This window comes from Juglans regia, chromosome 4 (genome assembly GCF_001411555.2).
Source record: "Juglans regia cultivar Chandler chromosome 4, Walnut 2.0, whole genome shotgun sequence".
NCBI classification, from domain to species: domain Eukaryota; kingdom Viridiplantae; phylum Streptophyta; class Magnoliopsida; order Fagales; family Juglandaceae; genus Juglans; species Juglans regia.
The window spans coordinates 25,621,853-25,639,296 of NC_049904.1; the positions used below are offsets into that span (position 1 = coordinate 25,621,853).

Consider the following 17,444-nt stretch of genomic DNA (forward strand, 5'->3'; position numbering starts at 1 on the left):
CATGTTAAACCCAATCCCAACCTTGAGAATGGACGACCAGGGTGTCACAAGTGAGCTGCCAATCAAAAACTAAGACCCCAACCCCAAGTCCGTGGTAACCAGACCCGAAAACGGTTTCTACAATTCGGAAAGATATAGGTAGAACATGTGTATTCTATTTGACAGGTGGAGTGAGGCGACAGCTTTACATTTGGAGAATATAAACTGAAAGTTCTTAAGATAGAATATATGTACTTTCTAAAGCTACTTGGAATGCAATACTCACAACTTTATCTGCTAAATTAGTTGATACAAAAACTCAGATCACCGTTGCTCATTACAGTCAATTAGGCACATATTTCATACCTCAAGAGCAAAAAACAGGACACAATTATTTTATCTAAAAACAGGAAAAGTTCTCTCTTATTATTTTATCTAAGTACAGGTAGAACATTGCATAGACAGCTGTTCAGGAACTACAACAATAGGCACACCATGTGTTAAATTTACATGATTGAGCAAGCATTGGGGTTGTCATCGCTGAATATCTGAGCAGGATATGCATAATACTCCGACAAGTACTTGGATGTTGGCCAATATTCGCTTCGCTTGATATCAGTACTGATCTTCATATCATCCTCTCCCTTGCCTTCTTCCTCAGCATCTTTCTTCTCTTCTTTTTTATCTTCCTTCTTTTCCTCTTCTTTCTTCTCTTCATCCTTCACTATGGAAGCTTGCTTTTTGGTTCTCTTGTACACATAGTCAACCAGCCTTGTTGGTTCCACTACTCCTTTAACTATTACTTGGTCATTGGCTAGGTCTGTTTCCACTGATTCAACACCTGCAATACACTCCAACATCTCACATTGCTGCAGATATACGTTTCATTTTTCATTTTTTGTGGTTAATTGCTCGATCGATGTCTGTAAAGAACTATTGGGAATGGTTGTGGTTATATATCGACGACACACACCATCAAGCATACAGCAGCTTGATATAGAATTTAATTTTAAACACTGTTACAAACCGTCAAATCTCGCCAAATTAGACAGTGAAATCTTCTAGCAACTTCGTACCTTGTATTTTTCGGATTTGCTTCTGTAAAACTTGAGCACAAGCTTCGCAATGCATTCGAACTTTTAGAACAACAGTAATAACAGCAGGAGGCTGGCAAAAGATCCAATTGTTCATCAGAAAGTACATATGATTTAAGAATCTCCATAATCCCATGATAATCATAACAAAGAAAATAGAATTCCTCGTAAACATTTAACTTCAAAATAATGAAATGGATATAAACAAGGGACAAGTAGTACTTGGGTTAGACAAACAAGAAGAAAAATGTTGGTCTATCTCTGATTTAGTTATGCTTATTTGGTAATTAAGGCAAGCGGCCTACTGCCTCAAGATCATCCCAACAGGACAAGCCAGCAGCACTGAAGAACAGTGAGAACAGCAGCAAAAGCTACCAGAAGCAGCCTTGAAAATATTTGCTGCGCTGTAAATAAGGACAAGCAAATTTAAGTGTATGGCCCTTAAAATTTCTCACTAACCTAGGCTTAAGGCTGAAGGACGACCCCATTGTTGCAGTTGCAGTACAGCAACTTTTGCCCTTCCAGGAGCAGGCGGGCAGCCGTGGGGTCAAAGCTCGCAATAGCCTCACAGTATATATCACAGTGATGATAAGTGCCATATTGTAAAATGTGCCTACGTACGTACTCGGGTGGGTTAATTGCGGTTGGGTTACTTTCATGTCAGCATGATGAATACGGCAGCCATTGCTAACTGTCTCCTCTCCATGCAGTCTGACCCTACTCATATAAGTTTGTGCCGTGGGCATCAAAAGTAGCTACATAGTGCAATGCAACTCCTGATTTCTTCTTTCTTTTTCCTCTACGTGTAGGGATGTTTGTAGAGGTAACCTCTTAAAGATTTATATAGGCAAAGGGTCATACTTTGAGACCGTTAGGACGGGCAAGTTCTAAAGAACAGAGAGGGATAAGATAAAAAAAAAGTACATGTGGGCCGGGAGAGATGCCACAGACGTACTTCCATGTGATAATGGTGAACAAGGGAATTGAAGAGGGAGTGAGAGAAAAGTAGTAAAAGTAAAAACCCTACATACCCACCAAACTTCATCCAACCAAAAATAATAAATAAATTTTTATTAATTATTTTATTAATTATTCTATTTTTAAACTAGTCTATAAAGTATATTATTTATATCATTTAAAGATCTGATTTGTAAGATTTAAATTTTAAAATTTATATTTTAAATTAAATTATGTGATATAAACAATTTTTTAAACGTGCTCTAAACATTGACTTAAGAATAAATTTTTTTTCTATTTTTCGCACTCGCACTAGTTTTAAAACTTTTTTTAATTTCCTTCGACTCTCTTAATTTCTCTTTTGCTTTTCATTTATTTTTACCTAACAATTAAGCATAATGTTAGTGTAGTACTCATTTTATGTACATATAGGTACGCAAGATTAATAGTTTTACCTGTTCTTCTTTTTTGATCTCTTCTATTTTTTCTTCTTTTGTCTCTTCAGAGGGTTTTGGCAAAGGTGAAATTATCTCAACCAGCTTTTTGCCACTTTTCTTTTGTAGTCTTTCGCAAACCTTTATGGGGTCTGCTGCTTTTCCTTTCACCACCACTTTGCCGGCCTTGCTATCCGTGGTTACCTCCTCAACTCCTGCAAAAATAACTCTACTAATTTCAAAATTTTAGGTATGAATATATGAAAATCTTCTTCTTCTTTTTCTTTTTCTTTTTCTTTCTTTCTTATTTTTTTTTTTTTTTTTTTTTGGGGATGGGAATTACAGAACTCCTTGGAAGTCCCGATCTTAGGAAAACTATATATAATTAATATTGGATTGTCACTTATATTATAATATTCATGGAAGCCATGCATGGACCAAAACAAATTATCAAAGATATCGGTGTCCATGCACCAAATTAGGTAGGCTGTGCCATTAATACATGGGCGCACGTACGCTGTGTTCAACACTAAAGAAACATATCAATTATCAAGAGCACTTGATCTGAAGAAGACCATAATACAAAGGCTAAAGACATCTTTGGTATCTTAGAATTTTGTAAATAGTAGTGAAATAATTTGAGTGAAGATGTTTTAGAGTTTTGAAAAATAAGAGAGAAAAAATTGAATTAAAATATAATTTTTTAATATAACTTTTGCTTTGAAGTTTGTAAAAGTTATATTGATTTTTGTGTTTGAATAAATATTAGGTAATAATTAGATAAAAAAGTTGAATATTTAAAATTTAAAAGTATTTTATATTTGAGTGATATTTGAAAATACGATTACGAGAAGTTTTGAGAATTCTAATAGCATCCATACATGCCCTAAATTAGTAGATTTAAATCATTACATTAATCACGAATATTCATCACATCTTTTGCATAAATAGATAGCATCTATTTAATATGAAACATGTAATACTTTAATTATTGTACTTCTAAAAATGATATAGATTAATAAGTAAAAACAACTCATATTTTACACCAAATGAAACAGAAACTCATAATTTTTCGGGCTTAGACTCTTTTTTTTTTTTTAAAAAAAATTGTAGGGATGAAATGATTCCATCTTGTCATCTCATCAGCCTCAAAGATCCATTAGCTGGCTTGACACTTCAATTTTTCAGTCACACATATATATCTGAATCTTCAACATTTTTTTGAAAAAAAAATAAAAAAATTTGACCATTTTCAGTACTGTTCTCGTTTTCCAATCTTCATGCATGCAGTCTACAGTTTTAAAGAGTGGAGAATCAAAAAAAGGGTAAGATATTGAACTGGTAAAACAAAATCATGACCTGCAAATCCTTTCAAGGCTCTTGCCACTTTCCTCGCACAGGCCACACAATGCATATCAACCTTGAGCACAATCTCCTGTGGCTGATCCTCTATCATTTTCTCTTCCCCGGCGACCTGCTTCTCTTCTGTGCTGCTTATTTCTTCTTTCTTCTCCTGTTCTTTGTTTTCCTATTATCACCCAGAACTGTTCATCAGTTATAAAAACAAACAGCATAATCGCAACATATTACTTAAAACCACTCATTTCTAGCAGCATTAGGATCCATGAAAGAAAGAAACTAATTAACTTACTTCGCCCATTTCTGTAACGACGATCGATGCTTATTATCAAAGTACAAGCTGGTAGCAGAAATGATATGCAAGCAATGGCGTACTCGACTTCAAGAGCTCAGCCTGATCTCTAGCTTTCTAGTGTGTCTCCCGGCCTCTGCATATATATGGGGAATTGAAGTGTTTGGAAGGAGAGGAAGAACATTGAAGTAAGAAAACAAGAAAGATCATGATCAGTGGGGGTAAAAACAAGGAAGAAAAGAAGTAACATCGGGATTCTGCAGAGCCGACGTGCAATAATTTAATGCAGGCGAGAAGTAGGTCCTCTGACTGACTCAGCACCTCATCAGATACCCTTCATTTCCTGCAATCTATATCCATCTTTCTCTATATATGTATATGACTCGAATGAAATGCTGTACCCAAAATTACTGCTTACGTTAAAGGAATAGGACACGAAATATATGTATGACCAACGTTTGTAGGCCTGAGCAGTGTTGCAGGTCCTTGTTAATGTGTATTTTCAGATGTTTTTAAATATTTTTAAATATTTCATTATCAAATATCACTAAAATATAAAATATTTTTTAATTTTTAATTTTTAAAATTTTCATCTAATTATTTTTTAAACATCACAACTTTCCCAAACTTCTATATAAAAAAAAAAAAAAAAAAAAATTCAAATTTTAAAATAAAAATTATATTCAAATAACATTTTGACTTTATAATATCTTTATTCAACTTTTTCTATCTCATTTCTTAAATTCCAAGAAAACATATTAACTTAAATAATTTCACTAGTACTATATATTAACAAATTATTATTTCACTATTATTCACAGATATTTTGAAATATTCTAAAGTGTTCAAATGAGCCATTAGATGTTATTTGGGAATACAAACTATCTCATCTCATCTCAAAACTTCTCATAATTTCTTTTCCAAACATCACTCAAACATGAACACTTTTTAATTTTAAATCTTCAACCTTTTCATCTAATCATTATAACTTTCTCAAACTTTCAAATAAAATATAATAAATAATACAATTTTTTCAAATTTCAAAATAAAAATAATATTAAAAAATAATATTCTAACAATATTTTAATTTTATAATATTTTTATTCAATATTTTCTCTCTTATTTTTCAAAACTCAATAAAATATCTTAATTCAAATAATTTTATTACTATTCATAAATTATTTTATTACTATTTATAAATATTATGAAATATTTGAAGTGTCCAAACAAGTCCTAATATTATTTTTTTTAAAATTCTCAGTTATGTCACATGGGGGTAATTAGTCTGATTCTTTCCAACAATATAATTTTCTGTTGAAAATATTGCAATTTTTTTTAGTATAAAATATTTAATCTACAGAAAAAAGAATTATAAAAAAAAGAATTATATATATATTAATGTGAATTAGTAAAATATTTAGATTATAAATTTTATTTATTATAGATTAATCTCACGTGAAGTTGTAAAAAACTATTGTGAAAGAATCTGAATTTCAGAGCGTGGCTGGCTGTCACCGGATCTTAATAAGGCTTCGTCCTGTCCACCGACCATTGGTTATTGGGTAGTGGGTACCAGTGACTCGGTGTGCTTTGTTCATCACTTGGGCTTCTGAAATCCAAAACTTGTGGGCTCCATCCTACATTATTATCAATGATCTGTATCGGAATGGGACCATCTAAGAAACACCACTCTTTGAATGCCACGTGTTATGATAAGCATTATCTTCGTCTAGTGTCCCAATGACATGAAAATGGTACGAGAAGGGAGAAAAAAGAAGGGAAGAAGACTCGGGAAAGAGTTGGTTTCTTTGCTATCTTTTACGTAAATACCAAACAAGTTTGTAAAAGTTGTCCTCCAAACATATATACGTACAAAGGAAGACTACAAAATAAAAAATAAAAAATAAAAAATAAAAAATAAAACACAATTTGATAAACTTTTATGCATAAAGCCATAGCACCTTTTTTTTTTTTTAAACAAGTATTTTATAGATAAATTAAGTGGTTACAAGATATTAAATTCAAAGCCGCTTGAAAAGGTTTTTGAATAATCTGATAATTAACAAACTATAAAACTACGACTACAAGTCGTAGTGGATTGTTGTGTGCTGCATTTTGATGATCTGGACTGGCTGAAGGAGACTTTCATGATCACTTTATCTTGATCATTGGTTATGAAAAGTGGGAACATAGGAAAGTAGCAATAGGAAGATGGGTCGATTCGCAAGCAAACGACTATCACTGGCTGTGGAGGCGCGTGTAGCTCATGTGCCACTCTTGGAAAGAAGATAAAAGTTGGATCTAAGAGATCCAAAACCGCTGACCCTGATGGTGTTGTGTGTGGCGGCAACAGACTCCCCATGGCGTGACGGCGTGTGAGGCTCTCGTGTAGTATGAATCGTGCGTGAGATGTGCTCGCCGCTCTTTTGGTCGGTTTTCTTCTACCATCTGATAGATCGATGGCTGGAGAATTTGTTGGTTGGGGCGCGTGGAGGTCATAGGTGACTAGTAGACAGCAGATCGACGTATCTTGGTGCTATGAACGGAAAACTAAAGAAAAATCGAGAAAAAAAAACTGATGTACAAGTCTAGCGTTGGCCGGACAGAGGGAGGAGCTGAAGCTCCAGCCCCCTTTGGGTGGAGAAGCTGGGATGGTTGGCTCCTTTGGTAGAGAGAAAAAAATCTCCTCTGGAGAGAGAAAACGAGAAGATGACCCTTAAATTGTAAGCCAGCCGCGTTTACATTAATGATAAATAGAATATTGGGAGTTAAAAAAAATGTTATCACATGACTTTCAATTAATTAAAAAATACAACGTGATTTGGAAGAATAAAGAAAGATGTCTCGAACTTGTAAAGCTTGTAAAGGTGGATTTTAGATTTTGATTCATTAGTTTTCTATACAAATTTTAAGATAAAAAGTACGAAAGAAATAGCCGCATAATTAAATATTTATGTCATGAAATAATCTATATGTACTCTATCTCTTTCATGACCAAAAGCTCTTGAACATTCCACGATCAAGCGGGATTAAAAGCTTAAACATGCATGAAAAACAAAAGCCATAACAAATTGAAGAAATTATCTCAATGATATATGGTCCTTGGAGGGACGTTAGTGTAGGAGTCAAAAAAGGTAAAGAGAGTGAACAGTTAAATCTCCCCATCTACCTCTATGGGGAGTTTCTTAGATAGGGCGGTCCATTCAGCCCCACCAAGTTCATGAATATATTACATATTGTGCAAGCTCCATATATAAGGTGCATGTTTGTCATGTTTCATGCGAACAACCAACGTGCATAATCTATATGTATTATATGTTTTGTTTCTATTTTGAGCATACTATCTTCAAAGCATATTAATCTTAAAACCCTGACACTGCTAGATCCACCTCTCGATCTGTATATCATTGCAGGTAATGAATTGAATTAAAAGCATCATGAATCTAATTTGTATGAATCCTTATCCATTGTGTTGCCAAGGAAACCGTGAGAATCCTTTCTTGCTGGATTAAACATCTCATCCCATTTCAAGAAAATGCTTTACCTTTTGCAATCTGTGACTTTTTTTGGGGGGAACCCATCTGGGGGTAATGTCAAACATAGTATTGGCCGGGTTCTAACCTCTTTAATTGAGTTGATAAGTATGAGCATGCATGCATATGATGGATCAGAGTTGAGCCATCGTCTGTGGTAGTCTGCTTACCACAGATCATACTTGGTTTTCTGATGCAAATTATGGAGAATCTTTACTATTGTTTGCATTTCTGCTTAATTACTTGCAACGTACACATGCATGCGTATTTCGCTGAGACAACAGGCGGGTTGCATGTTCCACTTTGCCGAGATGTGAGGTGCATGAGGTGGTGATGATCACCCCGGGGTATGTGCTAGCGCCCTTGACAGGCACTCCATGGGACCCGCGATTGGTTGATAGCTGGGCTCCGGGAAATTACTACCACGGCTACTATCAGCCCGAGCCCTACCAATTATCAAACGAGTGACACCACACAAATGCACTTAGCGGCTTTTGAATTCCCAAGTACCTCACTCTAAACCCTTTTTGTGGTAGAAATACTAGAAAATGTCCTTTGAGATACAGCTCACCGGTCAGATGAGACCATAAATTAAACATGGAAGTTTTGCATGCAGGACAAGGTAGGGAAGCATTATCCATTAATTTTTCTGAAAAGTAATAGTCGATGCATATACCTAATGATCAGGTCAAAAACCTCGATCCTTAAAGAATATGCTTCTCCTTTCATGATGAAGCATATTATTTGATAAGTAGCAAATATTTATGTTTGCAGGGTTGTAACAAGTAACAGGCATCTTTTTGACATAATTGATGTTCTGTTTCATAGCATTCATTCGATGCAACTTCTTGCCTTATAATGTGCTAGGCATTGAAAGCTCATACAGATTGCTGCAATGTCACGCGTGAGCTTGTTTTATGAATTAAGTACAGTTTTAATCAACAAGCTGACAGACTCTGATGGGATTCTTTTATATATATAGATACCAAGCATTTCATGAAAAACCGCAAAAGGTCCATTCCAAGTACAACAATGTGTATAAGAAAGTAATAAATTAATCTTCAAAATCTAATTCTTGAGCTTGTTTTGTTCAAAAGAGTACATTGCGAATCGTGATAATATAAAAATGCTTCTCAATAATAGTATCAACAAAGCAAACAATAATAATGGTATATATGCAATGATAATGGTCCAAAATGAACGAAAAACAAAAAAAAAAACAAAACTCAAGATAGAAAGAAAGCAAAGTTTACAAGGCACAAGAACAGAAAGCAAATTATTTGAATAGCATCGCAAGCACAACCTGTCTAGTTGATCAGTCTTAATTGTTTACGTTGATGTTGTGTTTCGCAGCTCGAGCAGTACTGTCGCAACCAAGCTCACACCACCTGCAACTAAGAGGAAGAAATGGGGGCTCCGGTGACTTCTGGGGTCACTCCGATACCAAAGTTAGTGAATAATAATCGAGTGATGGGAAAAACTTAGAGAACTAGAAAAATGGTGAAAGGTTCAGAGAGCCTTCCCATGGGAGGGATAACTGTTATTTATACCTGGTTTGGACCCGACTACTGAGGGAGATCGTGGTGTGTCGGTCGTACCTGGGTCAGACCTCCTACCACTCCCCCTTGCCGTGATAGTGTGTCAGGTCGAGGGAGATCGTGGTGTGTCAGGTCATGCTCGGTCAGACCTGTTGCCACCATCCTGTCGTGGCAGGGTGTCAGGTCGTGGTCGAGCCGTCCTACATCCCTCTGGCAGCACGTCGTTGCGTGCTGAGTTCCCTGACTCGCATTGAATACGATGTGTCTCAGGTTTGATGTGCCCACGATCAGACATGCCCAGCCGCCTGCTTCCAGCAGCGGTAGTTCGCATTGTACCTTATGGCAGGGCTCGATAGGTTACCGAATCCTAAGATGGGGTTCTTGGCGTAGCCGAGCTCGGTGCCAAAGCCTTTCCAGATACGCTTATGGTTGTGGGACTGGTACATGGTCTCCCAGACTGGGCTTCTAGCCTGCTTTGGGTTTTCGGCTGAGGGGCCTGGGGTTTCCGTAGCTTGATTTCTTTGTGCCTAGGCCCTTTTCTCCGAGGGCCCCCCCTCACAGTACCCCGTGAATTCCTATAACAGAAATGTGGTGGGAACTCAAAACACCTCTCAGTAATGGTGCTGCTCATCAGTCTCTTCGATGTCGCCCGTTCAGCTCCAGTTGATTCGAGTTCCGAGGCCACTTGTCCATTTGATGAGTGCGTCTCGTCGGCCCCCGTTACCATTCTGTCTTTTGTCTTTAATGAGCCATCCGTTAGTTGAATTCTCGAGGTCACCCATTCAGCTCCCGCAGATTTGAGTTCCCGAGGCCACCTGTCCGTTCAATGAATGCCTCTCATTGTTTCCCACGGCCGTTTCATCTCTTGACGACTAATTGGACGTGCCGGCTGCCTTTCTCTCCATGTCCTGGGACCTCATTGGTTCGAGCCTCCCACACGTTTGACACAACGGCTGCCATTTGTGCCATTGCTTTGGCTGCTAGGATCCACGTGGCGTTCACCGGCATCATCACTATCAAGGTCTTTCATTTCCCGTACACCCTCCAACCTTTCTCTGCTATATAAAGCCCACTTCTCCTTCCTCTCCCTCCATTTCTCCCTTCCATCTCTCCCAGACTTCTTTCATTTCATTTCTTCGAGTTTTTGCCATTTCTCCCAGCTTCTTCTCCTGCTGCTGCGCCTTACTCTCCTTCCCAGGCCTTTTACTCCTCCTTTGCCACTTTCTCCCTCTCTTTTGCGCGTACTGCATTCGTTGTTTTCTTCCCCTTACTTCTCACCACCATTATGGCACCCAAGGCTGACACCGTTGTGCCATATTTCACAGGGAAACACTGAATTTTGTCAGTCTCTGGCGCAGACCTCAGGGTGTTTTGTGCTAAATACAACGTTCACCCCTCCATCGTCTTAGAGATTCCCTGGGGGGTGAGCATGCGGTGAATCCTGACGGCACGTCGTCACGAGTGGCCTTTTTCCCTTTGATGATTGCCAATAGTCTTCGCCTCCAGTTCTGCCGTCCCGTTTGCGAGGTTCTCAATTACCTTGGGCTGGCCCCGGCACAACTCCATCCCAACACCTGGCAACTCCTGGTGTCCAGCTGCATCATCTTTCAGATGGCTCTTAGTGGCACTACTTAGGAGTATCTTGACTTGACGGCTCGGGAGTTCTTGTCAGTGTACCGTATCAATTGCTAGTCAGGGAGCATATGCAATTTCCAGGCCCGGACCCCTGGTTAGAAGATTGCTTCGCTCATGACTTCGACTCCAACTTTTTGGGGGAAAAAACTCAGAATCCGACTTTGAATTGTCGAAGTCGGAGTGGAGTCAGAGCATTGTCGGATTCGGAGTCAGATTTATGAATTTTTACTTAACCCTAGTTGTACTGCTTCTAGAGATGCTTGGTGTTATCATTTGAGATGGAAAAGGCCAGATCATAGGATCTTTTAGAGCTACCAAAGATCTAAATGCTAGCCCAGTTATTGCAAAATCTTATGTTGTTATGGTTGCAGCAAAATTTTGCAAAGATATGGGTATTTGATCACTCATAATGGAAGGTGATGCTCTCCAGATGGTGAATAATTTTTTAGAGGAGAACTCAAACTGGAGCCAGGCTCGTTAGTTAATAGAGGATACAAAGACATTGCTCAATTCTTCTGCCTCATGGTCAGTTATCCATATAAGAAGATAAGCAAATCAAGCTTCACACATTCTTGCTCGAGAAGCTTTATCTCTACAAGAGGATATTTTAGGAATGGAAGACATTCCCACATGTATTCAATCGACTTCTTGAGATGTTGTAAGACTATTTTAGCAATAAAAAATCCTTTTATAAAAAGAATTACCATCCTTTTAGACCATTCATTCGAAAATTAATTCAAACTTTTTTTTTATGATTCTTTTAAATTTAACTGTGTAGATGGACATAGAATACAAATCCAAAGAAATTCCATGGCATGTGGGTCAAAGTACGCATATATGCCTTTTTACTTTATTTCAAGTGAAAGGATGTCTAATTATTTTGGTCAAATGTTGCTCATAATGAATATCTCCAAAACATCAGTCCAATTTCAAATATGCCATATGTTATGATTTGATTTGATCACTCGTGTAATATATTGCACACTCGTGTCACTTTCAGCATATTATGTTCATCATGTCCCTTGGTGATAAGCCCACAACTAGTGGACGAGTTTAGACCAAGGGCCTGAGACTGAGGGACACACTATTTAATCGTGTGATATGATAACGCCGGTAGGTCAGGATTGGTTATCTCATTCGCTTATTACGGAATTACTAGTCCTCATCTATGTCTTCGATACCCCTATAAATAACACCTAAAGGTAACACTAACTCCCAACTTTTGCTTATATACATATATTGAGATCATGATCCTCTAACTTAGGCATTGAAGCTTTCCTAGGTGATAAGTGCCGCCTTCTCATCTGTTGTAGATCATCTGAGTAGTTGGTGGTGTGTAACACGTCATTTATAGTTGCGCCGTCTGTGGGATCTTTACGGCCAAGGAAGCAGGAGATCAAGTCAGAAGGCAAGAACTAGAATAGTTCCAAAGACAAGAAGATCGGGTAGGGTTGAGACTAGGGGCGCCACCTAGTTCACAATAACCTGAGTGTATAGGAAAATAATAAGACAGTAAGAGAGGAAGAACATTTGCTGGTAAAGGGACACTGTTACAGCAAGTACCACCAGTCAGACACTCATTGGATTGAGGATTGCTCTCCAATAAAGAAGAGGGTCGCCAACCTCGCAGGAAGTGGGGAGCTCGAAAGAATGCTGATCGACTATCTCAAGCCAAAGAAGGAAAAAGGTCATTAGCGTGAAAGTAGCCGAAGCAGAAGCCCCAAACGCCAGAGGAGGAACGAAGACATAACACCCCCTGATGAGGTCAGGACCAGGCACTAGGGGTGGGCTCCGACTCCGACTCCGACGGAGTCGGAGTTGTAGTTTCCGACCTCCGACTCCGACAAAAGTTGGAGCCGAATTGCCCCTCCGACTCTGACTCCAAACTGAGTTGGAGTCTGATTCCGATCGGAGTTCAGAGCTCCGACCTCTGATCGGAACTCATCGCTCCGACCTCCGATCGGAACTCCGAATGGAGCTCCGACCTCCGATCGGAACTCCGAACGGAGGTCGGAGCTCCGACATCCGATCAGAACTCCGAACGGTGGTCGGAGGGAGTTCCGAACGGATGTCGGAGCTCCGACTTCGAATTAAATTTCCGAACTCCGTTCAGAAATAAATTTCTAGTTGTTGTTTTCTGTTCTTTTTTTTTTATTATTATTTAAATTTTGTTGTTCAATTTCGTTTCAGATAGTGAGCAACATATATATTTTTTTAAAAGTGAACCATCTACAAATATTTGGTTTATTCAAGAGTTTTCAATAATTTAAATATTCATTCTGATTTTATTACTGAATTTTGATTATATTTTTAATTTGTTTTATGTCCGCCTGAAATTTACTAATTTAGCATTAGAAGTGCTCATGACTCATGAGTCGAAAATTACACAAATTTAAAATTTTATAGAGAAGAATGATGGTACGAATTTGTATAATTCGATTAATTTCAGTTGGATAATAAATTATAAACGTTTGAGAGAGGATGGATAGGTACTAATAGAAATTATAGAATAAAGAGTACTTATCCCACGTCTTTGCTGGGGATATAACTACATAAATATAACTATATAAATAGTTTAAAAAGTAAATAACATGTATGATATAGCCATAAGTTATAACAGTCCCATTTATAACGTAATAATAATATGACTCAGCCTTGAAATATAACTACATAAATATTAAACACGAATTTCACTCAAATGCTTTTTGTTCTATTGGTCATGCCTGAAATGAAGATAGAAAGTTGCAATCAATAGATGAAAAAAATTGATAATAAAAAATTGAACACGGTAGAAGAATAATTTGATTCTTACCAAGAAAGGGGGTTCTCTTAACTCCATCCCAACTCTTAAGTAGCGTCCGTTCCTGACTCTCAATCATCGGTAATTATGTTAGGGTTCACAATTAGATCTATAAAATCATAAAAAGTAGAAGTTAGAAATATTAAAAATAATTAAATCATCATTTAAAAGCATATAAACTTATCCGATTCAAGCCTATAGCTCTCGGCATCAACGCCAACGGTATCTAGTCCAATGGGTGTTTCACTTATTCAATTATGTGTGCAAACGAGGGCCTCCATGGTTGACCGTGACAATGAACTCCGATAAGCATCTAACACGCGACCTCCAGTGCTAAATGCCGACTCTGAGGCAACTGTAGTGACAGGAATGACTAGCACATCTCGGGCCACACGGGAAAGGACTAGATACTTGGTGGAATTAACTTTCCACCAAGTTAATAACTGAAATACATCACTAGGTGCCTCGACAACTTCCATAAAATATCGTTCAACCTCAGATGTACAATGCATAATATTCCTTGTTGACATGAGTTGATGATACTGCCGTATAATACGATGGCCTTTAACCCCTACAGATGGGTCAGTATCACCTGAGGAAACTGTCGATCCTGTCGGCCTCGAATGTGAGGAGCTACCAGCTGCGGATGAAGGCTGAGCCCTAGTACTGTAGTGATTATATAAGTCATCAACATCACTTCTTAGCAATCTAATAAACTCTGCAGCCTTCACTGCCCCGAGGACGAAATTTACCCAAAATTCTAGAACAGCCAACTTAACTCGGGGGTCAAGGATCACAGCCACAAATAGAAATCTATTTATCTTCTCAATATTCCCCCAATATTTATCAATTTTCATCTTCATCCTCGTAGCCATAGCAGATAACAATCCAGCAGAGTTAGTACAACTATTTTCCAACTGGAAGTGAAGCTTCGAGAGCTCGCTGAAAAATGAGTTCGCAGTCGTATATTTGGATCCAGATAGCCGCATGGTTATCTCATAAAAAGTTCTTAAAAATTCAACAAAATAACTAACACTGGTCCAATCATATGCGTTCGGCGCACCGAGCCCCTATCCTGCTGGCTCCAACAAAGCATACCTCAGGCCCCATCCTTGACCTCTATCCGCTCGAATGCTTTTTGGTACTTCTGTGCCACATCCAACATCATGTATGAAGAATTCCATCAAGTCGGAACGTCCAAGCACATCATACTAGAACATTCAATCTTCAGATCTTCTGCTATTGCCTTAAACATGGCAAGACTTTGAGGGGAACCCTCACATATCGTACAATATTGCGGACTCGGGTTATGGAATCATCAACCTCTTTTAATCCCTCAACAACTATGAGGTTAATGATATGAGCACAGCATCGAACGTGAATAAACTCGTGGGCACGAATGACATCATCTCTCACCGTCGTGTTCCGCTTAAACCAATCAATTGCTGTTTCATTTGCACTGGCATTGTCAACTGTAATACATAGCACTTTTTGAATTCCCAGTCCTTTAAACAATCATCCATCTTCGCCCCAATGGATGCACCTTTATGATCCACAATTTCTTTAAAACCAATAATTTTTTTATGCAAAATCCACTCACTGTTAATGTAGTGTACTGTGATACACATGTAGCAGATGTTCTGTATGGAAGTACATGTGTCAGTCGTAAACGACACTCTTTGGCCAGTGGCAATAAACATCTTCCTCATCTCCTCCTTGTCCTTCGCATGCCTCTTCATACAATCTCGCATCACTGTATACCGTGATGGAATGTGAAATCGTGGCTTAACAAAATTTAGAAACTTTCGAAAAACACTTTTCTCGACTGTGGTAAATGACATCTCATCAGTAATTATCATCTTTGCAAGCATGTCCCTCAACATCTTCTCACTGTATTGAGGGATGAGTAATTTCTTAATCTGTGTACCACCAGTGGCTGTAGAAGTTTGGTAACTGAGGTTGGTCTGATCAGTGGCTTGCAATCCCTTCGCTATCTTATATGGTTGGCAACCATTTAGATGTGCTATTAACACACTGGTACCTTGCTTCTTCGATTGGCATCCACAAAGTGATCCACAATAATGATATCTTGCTACTGGGTTCGTAATATCACCAGGAATTTTGGTGAAATTCTTCCATGTCCATGACCTCTTTTTAGAAGGCTGTGGTGGTTGATCTTGCTCAATGGGCATCTCCTCCTCTTCGTTAAACATATCCTCATCCTCTATATCAACTGGGAGTGGCTCTAGGGGTGGAAGTACCCACCGGTGTAGGAGTTGTAGCATTGGCATCCGCCACATCCCCTTGTGGACGAACATTTCCACTATGTCTAGGATCCATATCACAATCAATGAAGCTAAAAAAATTAAATTAGAAGCAAAAAATTAGTTTAAAAATAAACTAGGCTATTGTATTATTGTATAGGACATGTATTATTGTATCATAATGTATTATTGTATCGATGTATTATTACATCGAGCTTCGGTTGACGTGCACTCGACTCAGTGGAACTCATCCAGGCATCCAGAGAGGTTCGCTCAACGTGCGCTCGAAGTGGCGCTCGAGTAGAACCCATCCAGAGAGGTTCGCTTGATGTGTGCTTGACGTGGCGCTCGAGCAGAACCCATCCAGAGAGGTTCGCTCGACGTGCGCTCGAAGTGGCGCTCAAGTAGAACCCATCCAGAGAGGTTCGCTCGACAAGTGCTCGAAATGGCGCTCGAGCAGAACCCATCCAGAGAGGTTCGCTCGACGTGCACTCGAAGTGGCGCTCGAGCAGAACCCATCTAGAGAGGTTCGCTCGACGTGCGCTCAACGTAGCACTTGAGCAGAACCCATCCAGAGAGGTTCGCTCGATGTGCGCTCGACGTGGCGCTTGAGCAGAACTCTTCCAGAGAGGTTCGCTCGACTTTCGCTCGACATATCGCTCGAGCCAATGTTCAATACAACGTGCGCTCGACTTGCGCTCGACACTTCGCTCGAGCGCAAGTGTTCAATACAATGTAAAATTGAGGGTTTTGAGCGCCGTGATTTGTTGGGACTATATTCAATACAACCAATACACAAGAATCACAACTACTGGCTCCAATTCATAAGAGACGTGCTTGAATTAAATTTAGGGCTCATAACCTTACTCTCACTGTAGGTGGAAGCTGAACGTTCGGAGCAACGAGGAACGGCGGCACGGAGGAGCAACGACGAACGGCGGCACGCTGGCACGCTGGCACGAAAGACACGAGACGTGAAGAGCGAGACGGCTTCACTGGTTCTGTGAGACGCGAGAGAGAAGGGAGAAGGAAGAAGGAAGAAGGAAGAAGGAAGCAGAAGAAGGAAGAAGAAGGAAGAAGAGGGGGGGACCTGGGCGAGTCGGGCATTTTGGAGGGCCTTATTAATATGAAACGATGCCGTTCCATGTTAAGTGGAATGGTGTCGTTCAAATTTTTTTTTAAAAACCCAGCTGTAAAATGACGTAAGTGGAACGATGTCGTTCAATTTTTTTTTTTAAAAAAACCCAGCTGTAAAACGACGTCGTTTTACAGCTGGGTTTTTAAAAAAAATTTCAGAGTCGGAATCAGAGCTACCAGGAGCTCCGACTCCGAGTCCGAGTCTGAATAGTTATTCGGAGCTACTCTGAATTCCGACAACTCCGACTCCGTCGGAGTCGGTGTCCGAGCGGAAGTCGGACGGAGTCAGAATTTTCAAAATTTTGCACACCCCTACCAGGCACCCCTCAGAGAGATCCATACCATAGCAGGAGGGTTCGCCGATGGGGGTGTAACAGTGTCTAGCAGAAAAGGCTCACACCCGTAGAGCAAGATATCACGAA

General features: G+C 39.1%; 1 protein-coding gene across 1 annotated transcript; it reads right to left on the minus strand.

Annotated features, from left to right (window-relative positions):
* Nucleotides 1-247: 247 nt before the first annotated feature.
* Nucleotides 248-4,531, minus strand: LOC109018701 (heavy metal-associated isoprenylated plant protein 7-like). Its single transcript, XM_019000850.2, has 5 exons — nucleotides 4,116-4,531; nucleotides 3,824-3,992; nucleotides 2,486-2,679; nucleotides 1,056-1,146; nucleotides 248-820 (listed from the first exon to the last, which is right to left on the minus strand). The coding sequence occupies exons 1-5, from the start codon at nucleotides 4,122-4,124 to the stop codon at nucleotides 486-488; spliced, it is 798 nt and encodes a 265-aa protein (XP_018856395.1). The 5' UTR covers nucleotides 4,125-4,531; the 3' UTR covers nucleotides 248-485.
* Between the last annotated feature and the right edge of the window lie 12,913 nt (nucleotides 4,532-17,444).

What these genes read in the sequence shown, in the direction of transcription:
- LOC109018701 (XM_019000850.2), bottom strand. An exon ending in AGATCAAAAAAGAAGAACAG is followed by an intron (nt 1,147 to 2,485) that starts GTAAAACTATTA and finishes ATCTTTTGCCAG; the next exon opens with CCTCCTGCTGTTATTACTGT. An exon ending in GCAAATCCGAAAAATACAAG is followed by an intron (nt 821 to 1,055) that starts GTACGAAGTTGC and finishes AGTGTATTGCAG; the next exon opens with GTGTTGAATCAGTGGAAACA.